The 9518-nt window shown below is 39.9% G+C and overlaps 1 protein-coding gene across 1 annotated transcript in view; it reads right to left on the bottom strand.

The window, feature by feature from the left end:
- LOC104165889 overlaps positions 1 to 9407 on the bottom strand; it is a 14502-nt gene extending 5095 nt beyond the window's left edge. Inside the window, exons 1-5 of the mRNA XM_009705656.1 lie at positions 9309 to 9407; positions 8407 to 8560; positions 5319 to 5464; positions 3519 to 3695; positions 2653 to 2766 (exon numbers count right to left, since the gene is read on the bottom strand). Coding sequence (XP_009703958.1) covers positions 2653 to 2766; positions 3519 to 3695; positions 5319 to 5464; positions 8407 to 8560; positions 9309 to 9407 — 690 coding nt within the window. The remainder of the gene's footprint in view (positions 1 to 2652; positions 2767 to 3518; positions 3696 to 5318; positions 5465 to 8406; positions 8561 to 9308) is intronic.
- Positions 9408 to 9518: the final 111 nt, after the last annotated feature.

Genomic DNA, 9518 nt, shown 5'->3' with positions numbered 1-9518 from the left:
GCTCTGCCTTCTAATACTTACAGTACAACTCTTAGCTAGCTTACATGGAGAAGCAGCTGTGAGTTTTTCTTTGGGTACGCTCAGATTTTTCTCTAACAAATTAATGTTTTCATAGCTAACAGACTGAAAGTGCTCTGTGACTTTTTTCTCCACCTTTGTTTCTACTACAGAGAAGTAAAATTACTGAGCACTAAAATGTGGGAGAAGCAAGAGGATTTAACTGTCAGAAAAACTGTTTCACAATTAACCTTGGGAAAGAAGAAATGACAGACTGCTTTCCAGCAGGTCGCACCTTTCAGCAGTCCTGAACTGGAAGGGCAGGTCTGAGCAAACGAAAGAAAACCAGTGAGGTCACTGGGAATGAAAGCAGTGACTGTGCCAATGCTATTGATAATATCTGATGCATCTGACCAACCACAGATTCCCCCCCCAAACCAATACTGATCCTTCTGCAATGGTCAATGTATGCACCTCTACAAAAGCATTAAGGGAATTGTCCCTCCTGTAAGGGAGTTTGTCTGTTCTCTGCCAGTTCTACTATTGTCTCTGTTTTCTGTGGTACTGCATAGTGCTCCTCTTAGCGTAAGACCAAAAGGGAAAGGAAAGCAAAGGCTGAGAAACAAGAGGGGGAAAGAGAGAATTGGTAATTAATGGGAGAAAAGAGAGAAAATAAATAATGGAGATGGGAAAAATAAAAGGGGAGAGCATGTATATAAATAGAAGAAAAATAATGAATAATCCCCCTGGGAAATGGCATGTGCATCAACCCAGAAATAAGGGAGCATGAGGTTTAGCTGTGCTTTCAGGTGCTGCGGTTAGCAGAAAGGACTGTGTACGAGGCGTTTCCAAGTTTTCCCTATTATGCTTATACTTTCTGGTGGATTATGAATGTCTCCATAGCTTTCTTACATAATAACCTCATAGCAGGTGCAGTTTCTGAGAGCAGCAAACAAGACAATGATACATGTTCCTCTACTGCTGCATCATATGCAAGAAGCTGATCGTGAAAAACTTGTCTGAACAGGGTAAGGAAAAGAAGTTCCTATTGTCACCTTTCTGTCAAACTCTCTACGTGCTCTAGCCTGAGACAGAATCATTTTTACCTTGGATGCAAAGCTACCAGATTCTCATGAAATGTATCCACCTTTTCTAAGTTGCTGTTGCCCTGTAGTGCTGCCACTTACTAAAATACAGCACTAATTTTTTTTTTCATTAATTTTACTTTTCCTATTTCTTAGTTAGACAAGAAGGTGTTAACTTCTTCCAGTAGAGAAGTCAGTAATGTACCTAGACCAGGGCAAAAAGTAACTTTCAAGTAGTTCTAATGTAGACAGCTTTGCGCAAAGGGCAAGACTATGTACTTATCCCTAGGACATTTACTATTACTAGTTGAACTATTAAGAAACACAATATCATGTATGTTAAGACATGAGACTATCCAACTGAAGCACCTCTTTCTTTTTGTTAAAAGAAACAGTGCCTCTTTTAATGCCTAAAGGCAAATCACAGAGAAGCATAAGCTGTGAACAGCAACTGGTCAGATCAACTTTGTTTCTGATGGTGGGGGAAAAGTAGGTGAAGGGTTTACACCTTTAACCCTAGCAGGAAAACAGACATGGTTCTGATTACTCCCTGCTTCCCACACTTGATACAATTTAACTGAGAGCCTCACACAAAGGTGTATAAGGAGCTCCTAGGAGGAAACCAAGCATTTAATAGCCCTGTCTGCATTCCTAAGTGTCACACTAACAGATAGCCCTGTCTCCGTTTTTCCCTGCCACGACACTCCAAAGCCCAGGAGAAAGATGGTTCTGTGCAACTATTTACCCTAAGTTACTAAAGTATTTTAAAAGCACAATCCTTGGTGCTACCTCCATTTTTAGCAAGGAAAGCAATCAAAACACTTAGAAAGCTCTATTTAAGCTGTCAGGAACTTCTCTGAATGGCCAAAGCAAACAGTCAAGGAGCCTAAAAAAAAACAATAAACACAAAACCCCCTGAACTCCTTCCTGGTAATAAAAGACTCACATATCTGATATACTTTGGCCCTGATTCTGCAATCATTCTTGGAACAGTGCTGTCAAGATTTCAGATGAAGTTCAGTCTGACTGACATGAAAAACTACATTTCAAGTTCACAAATCCTTACGTTAACCTGAAAACTGTCACTCACCTTTCAAGAAGCTGCCCCAATAAAGGACCACTCATCCTTTTGGTGTGGTTTCCTAAGGATATAAGGCCTATGTAGTCTCACTGTGTCTGTATATCCATCTTCGTAATAATTTGGAGGACTGTTGCCGGTTTCACCTAACCTTGTCAGACAGCTAGAAATATTGAAGATATTGTGATCCTATAGGTTTCATTAAAGTAGGTGATCAAGGGCTGAGAATAAAGCGATGTCCCTCAAAATGATAGTGTGACGGTTTCATCCTGTATGGTCAGCTGAGAGACACAGATTTATAAGAAACCTGATTTCATTTTTGTTGGTACTCTTGTTTTCTGCTGGGATCCATTCTAGCTCCCTTCCATTTAGCAGTATTTTGTAGAATGGGATGGCTGTGTCTTCCCAGCCTGTGATAATTGCTCAGGGTGAGAACTTATAGTCTCAGAAGTTGACTATCCTCGCCAGTGTCACTGTTAGCTTAACACTTACTGCGATGATGCTAATGGTCACCTTCAGGCAGGCCCAAAGAACCCCTGTTGCTGAGATGATGTTATGTAGAAGGGTGATCTCGTGCAGGCTTATCAGCAGAACACACAAGCAGAGCTGAAAGAGAAGAGGCAAAGATTTGGTAAAATTACCAGTTTGAGACCAGACAGCCTACCAAAAATATTTGACACAAACTCCCAGCAACAGTAAGTTGGGCAGAGGTCTAAAGGCTAATTTTTGTCTCAGAAACTGATAGACAGAACGAAATGGGACACAGGGACAGAGATACTTCCCTGTATGCCATATTAGCAATAACAAAGAACGGGGAAGGCAGTAAGATGAGCTCCAGATAAAGCATAGGGTAATGCAGGGTAATACAGGAGTAAAGTAAGAATGAAGGGTAGTGCACAGAAATAAAAACTCTTTCTAAACAGATCTTGGGTTCACTCCACTTATCTGTAACCTCAGGTTGCTAACTCTGCCTGACTGCCCTGCTAGGTCAGGCTCCCCTCTCCCATCCCAGTATCATTTTCTCAAATGTAGGAGACAGCTAGGATGGCTGAAAAGCAAGAGACTGTAAGCTGAGATTTTGTGCAGTCATAACCTTTCTTAGGTTAGGAGGCCATTTGCATCTGAGCTTCTGGATGCAATTGTTTTTACGGACAAAGGTCCCAAAAATGAGTTTCAGTTCTCCTTTTGGGCAGGACAAATGGATTTTAACTAAGCTTCCCTACAGCAAACACCTGGAGAGATGACCATTATTAAGCTAATCTTATCTAAAAGGTAAGATACAGGCAGGATTGCTCTAAGAAGTTAAGATATTCTCAACAGAGGGGGAAAAGGGAACCCAGTGGGAGAGAGTTCTATACCTGTGCCTGAAGATCAAAGGTCAACATGGAAAAACAGAGGTTCAGCATGAAGTACTGTGACTGTAGGCTTTCTAGAGCACCACTCACTCGAAAGGCCATCATGCTCTGACTCTGAATGAGGATGATGGCACAGATGACATCAAAGGAGCCAACCAAGAGGATCAGAATGAAGCGGGCCTGATGGGAAAGAGAAATAAGGACGTCACTGGCCATGCCAAAACAGGGACGGTCTTTAACCTTAAATCTTCTAACTGGAAATAAAAGAATAAAGAAGTAAGGAGAACCAGGCTGCCTATTAATAGAATTTTAATAGCAAAGATGACATTTTGCCGCGCTGTTAAGTAGCAAAAATTTTGGCCTGATCTTTGATTGGCATTTGTTGCAACTACTTAGTAATAACTGTATAAACTCACATTGGCTGTTTTGGTTTACATTCTCCTCAGTGTAGTAGCTTTGCAACTGTTAAGAGAAACATAACCTTTGCACTCCCTGTAATACCACGATGACTTTTAGCAAGGTTTTGTTTGAAGTTTTATCATACAGTTTGAAGAAACAACTTTCTTTGACAGAGACTAGGTCTAAGCTTCCTGTATGGCATAAACCAACTGGTAAGAATGTTCCCCATTGATTTCACTGGGGACAGTGGGTTATTCTGAATGCTGTACTTACTAAATTTCAGAAGACATCGGTTTTGTCTGGGCTGTATCCACAACTTTGCTGGCATTCACACTAAATGTCTGCTGCTTTAAAGATGGCTGAAGTGGCAATATGTCCTTCATAATTACATTGATATGAGGATATTTAGACTAGTATGCCGTCATTCTGGCTCAGAAATTTTGCTCAGAAAACAGGCGTTGCAGTAATCCAAGTTATAGTAGTAAAAAAAGTCCTTAATAGTACATCTACACCAGGCTTTACTTTGAGGTTCTGGTTAAATATATAAAGTGATGACTGGGATGCATACCTTGAAGTAACCTCTTTGATGCCTGTTCCTTATTGATCCTAACAACCCAGTTTGCTGTAGATGTTTAACTAAATGTACAATGGATATGTAAATTGAATAGGCAAATTCTGCTTTACTGCATCTTCCTAGCTTGGTTCCCATCTCTTCTATTGACGAATAGTTTTTGGATGACTTCACAGCAAGGAACCTCCTTCTCACGTTTGTGATAAATGTGCGACCGCAAAAGAGGAGGACTTCTGAGAAGCACGGCAAGCGGAAGTTTAACTACGAATCTTAGTAATGCATAGCATACAATCCTTGTATTAAATTTTATTGTTACGAAAGGCAAACAAGACAATCTGGAATGGCAGCACTTCCCCTAGCACATTTTATCTTTTTGTTTCCTTGCAGCAGGTTACCGTAACTCTCATAAAAACACATGGCTGCATGTACGGAGCAGTCGGGCTAATCGCTATGTCCTTACATATAGACTTCAGATTCCAGTTCTGTTCGTAGGTTAGATTTACATGACTTTAGGCCAGTCGTTTTATGGATGGAAATCTGAAGCAGTGCAGGTGAAGCGAAGGGTTATCTTCTGCAGTAATCTGTAATCCTGCGTGAGTAAATTCTTTGATATTTATGTTACTTTCAGATACTGCCATAAAGAAACCCACAGAATAGCTCAGAGAAACAGACTGGCAATTGTGGAGGTGCACATTTTGTTATTCAATGGTAGGAATAATTCACCCTGATTCTTCTCCGTTATCAGTGCCCTTATCACAGATGTCTTGCCTTTCTAAAATTTGCAAATCCAAGACGTGGAGAAAAGAAAAGTTAATTAAAACCAGGAGACTAACCAGGAGTTTCGGCTTTTGCTCAGCAGATAGAACTGTGAAGTTGACAATGGAACGAAACATCACTAGCAAGATGGAAAGAACAAAGACAATGAGCTCCTGACGATTCTCCTGCAGGATTCCTCTAGTCACATAGTATACACAGAACACTGGGTAGGAGAAGGAAAGGTCAGTTACCAGGTGAACACAGATTGCACGTGATCCAATTTTTCAATATGCTTGATCCAGATGACAAAATCGAAGTATCAAGACCGTGTAACTTAGGCTTCTCAGTCAAGAGCATATCTTTATTCTTACCAAGGAGCCTGAGTCAGATACTTAAAATGAGTACTCTCTCCTGTGTTTAGCATACAAGAAATGAAATAATTTGTTAGATTTTTAAATTACTTGTGAGGTAACACTTTGCAAATGGCAGCGTAACAGCTATCCAAATTAACTGGCAGCTGTGGTGTGTTATTCTATTAATACTATATTGAACATTACGTTGAATAATATATTTGAATTAAATGAAGCAACACCAATTTTATTGAAGAACTGAAATGACATAATCCTCCCAGTAAGAGCACTTCCAAGTGACTAACAAGCAATTTACCACTCATACACATTCCTCTACAGTATCGTTTGTGTGGTTCTGACCAGTACAAATGGCCTGGGCGTTGAATGGAACTTAGACTGGATTCCTAACAGTTTCTTTTTGTTGTGGAAATTTTGAAACACCCCACCCTGCAAACTATAGTCCAGAAAAGAACTGGTTCGAGAAAGTTCTGAGTTCTGTTTTTGTAAAATACATCAAAACTCACCCCTCAACACTACAGTTAGCTGTCACTGTTGAACTCCACACTGTTTTGACAAAGCTTAAATAAGGAAAAGGCTTTCCTTTCATAAAACCAGGAGTTAGTGCTTTGTTCTTATATAGGATGCTCCTGCAAACACTAGTTAAGTCTTACCGTAGACAAGGTAACAATAGATTTCTTTTTCCAGGGGGCTACTTCCTGGATTCCGCACATCAAATAATCCAGTTTTGCTAGGCTGGGACATGGGGACAAAGTGTTGTAGAAGATTTCAGGGTAACATGATAACTTCAGTCTCTCTAAACAAACCTTCCAGTGAATGAACTTCCTTTTTCACTTTTATTAACAGCGATTGAGAAAACTGAAAAAGACTGGCAAATTACAAAATGAATCATGCAATTTTTTGGCATGCTTATGACCTCAGGAAGACCTGAAAGATTTAAAACAGTATTTCCTTGTTTGGCAAATTCAGCTGCTAAATCAGAAGTCTGTACAAATAATTTGAAAACAAACTTCTGAGTATTAAAATTTTTGCAGACATGGCATATGCACATTTCCGAAATAAAGGACATCCCCTTGGGTTTTTTTAAGTGAATATTTTTCAACAAATTAAATCCCAAACCTTCTTTAAAGTAAGTATCTCTAGTGGTAAATCCAAGAGATTGTTGCAGCCAGGGCATCTATTTTTCTTTAAAGAACTATTATCAGTTCTGTCAGTCCTCATCTACCCTATAGAAAACACAGTTTTGGCATCTTTATGGAGGTTAGCTTACACATCTTAAACTCTCTAGGTAAGCCAATCATAGTTTAACATGTTCCTTGAGTGATGTTATCTTTATTGGCCAATATGTTGAAACTACTTTTCTTTACATTAGAACTTTGAAATCTGTAGTATTGTGTTAAAAATACACTATTTTTCCTGATTTAAAACAGAGGTTTGTGAGAGACATGCACTTCTTTGTGTGTGTGTGTTGCCGCATGGAATACTAATTAGTACCAACAGAAGGTAGGAGGGGGAAAATAGATTAGCAAGCATGCTTTCAACTTCCCCATTTATAACATCATGTGATTCACTTGGTTTATTATGAAGGTTCTTCATTTTTCTCTGAAGCACAAAACCGTGGTTGCTAACAAAAACAGTGTGACAGATTGGAGGCACCAATGGTCTGTTCTAACATTGCAATTTTTGTTGGTATGCAGAGTCCTGTGTGAAAATCTGCTAATCAAACCAGAGTTTTGGAATAAAAGTATTGTTTGCATGTGTCTAATTATAGAATCTGGAACAAATCTATTGTCTTCGTTCCCTCTGGGTGAAAACATGAAAGCTGGAAAGCAATGACTGCTTGTGATTGCCGTGTCCTTCTTGTACGCAAGGTGTTACACCCACAGAGAATCTATTCTTTTCTACACTGCTTTGGCCAGCAAGCCAACAGCCGAGACCTGCTAAAGCCACTGAAGAGGACTTCCTAAAATACTTAGTTGTATTTATTTTCATGTTAAGTTTCATTTCTATTTAATACAAATGGACCCAGGAATATGAACATAAGTTTCTATTGAAGCTCTAATTGGAAATATCCAAGGAAGTTTGGATTTTGCTTCCAGTAGGACAAAAATTATTAGACAAAAAAAAAAAGAGCGCTTTAAAAAAAATGAGGTCCTTATTTTCTTTTATTAAAATACTTCAGGTGAAGCAACATCCTTGCAGGAACTTAAACACACAGAGATGACTTAACATTTTCTTGTTTCAGATCAAACTGTGTATGTTTGCTATCTTGCAATGCAAGAAGCTGCCTTGAAACCAACTAGAACATAAGCATGGCTCATGTCAGGAGATGTACGTTCTGTGAGAAGCCTTGGAGTGTGGACACCTCTGAATTCCCCAGCGTATTACGGCAGAGACATTAAAATAGGAAATGGTAAGCTCTTTCTGGCATAGCGGAACATCCAGTATAGCTTGCATAAAGTAGCCGCTATCTGAAAGCAAAATCATTGCCACATCGGCCTAATGGAACACCAGTAAGGAAGACAATTATAGCAAAACTTCCTAAAACCTGAATATTTTTTCACACATGGATATATTTTGGATGATGCCATATCTGTTACTGATCCTTTTCCCAAAATTCTACTGGGAAAAGCAACAATGGCAAAAGTACCTAGCTTGTTAGTGCTAAGCCAGCAGAAGATTCTATGTGTGATATATCAGGCCGAATGGAGTGAAATAAGAAACTTCAGTTGCTGCTTCATTACTACCTTGGGGAAAAAGCGTATTTGTTTTAAAATACAAACAGTATGTTTCTTACCAACTCCAACTAACTGAATAAGAGAAATGGTGAAATCTTCCTCAGTTTGTCGAACGAGTGTCTCTATGGTTAGCCCTATTACACTTAGCAGGGACAAAATAGTGACACAGAAGTAGATCTTCACAGGAAATGATAGCTCTGAACAGGGTTTTATCTGTAAAGGAAGAAAAATTTTGAACACGTAATGCAGTATAAACTAGTTGCTCTTCCTAACGCATTAAAGCAAGTCGGTTAAATGACACAAATGGAGGGTTTTCCTTGGAAAAAGGAAGAGAAACTCTACAATTGAACTGAAACTCCCAAACTGCTGAGGAAGGGCGAAGTCTAATTTTATTTCGTAATGAATCTCAGCCTAGATTTTTCTGGTTTATACCTTCTACTTTTCTCAGTGCCTCACAAGGGCCACAGTGTTATAATTTCATCTCCTGAAATCAAGATTGCCAATGCCCACACAGACGCCTATCGAAACAAAGCGATGTTCAGCAAGTAACTTTTTCCCAGGACCCCATATCAAGACTTTCAGTTTTAGAAAACTGTAAAGCAAGGTTTATTCTTCTGAGTAACATGCAAAGGATTAGAGTGAGAAATGTTTTTTCCTTTCATCCCAGGCAATGTAAATTGTGGAGACAAGTAAACCGCTAGCAAAAAAATCACTTTACTTTCCTGTGATGTTGACAGTAAGGATTTAAAAAAAAAAAAGTTTGATTGCGAGGCAGGTGGAACTGGAGAGTCACGTGGAGGTGGGGCTGGGCTATGGCCCTGGTGCTACCACAGCTTTGGGTCACTGGGCGCTTGGTACATACTGGTAACGTCACTTCGGTGTATGCAGGAGCTTTTGATGAATTACGTATTGGCTATTTGAAAACACAGCTTTATTTCAGCAAAACCAACTATCTGCGAACACGGTAACTGCAGTGCCGCCTGAACTGAGGCACCGGCGGCCCTCCGGTGACACGGTGGCAAAGGGGCACCTCGGGCACAACTCCGGTTTGCTCTCGCATCCCCGATTTCTTCTTTCGCAGTCGCTGCGGGAGAGCACAGCCTTTCCCGGGGAAAAGCAAAAAGCCTTTCCCGGAGCAGCCGGCCCGGTAACGGAACGCTCGGGAGGGCCG

This window comes from Cariama cristata, unplaced genomic scaffold, assembly GCF_000690535.1.
Source record: "Cariama cristata isolate BGI_N322 unplaced genomic scaffold, ASM69053v1 scaffold12238, whole genome shotgun sequence".
NCBI lineage: Eukaryota > Metazoa > Chordata > Aves > Cariamiformes > Cariamidae > Cariama > Cariama cristata.
Note: the sequence above shows the minus strand (reverse complement) of the source record. Positions and strands in the feature narration are given on the sequence as shown.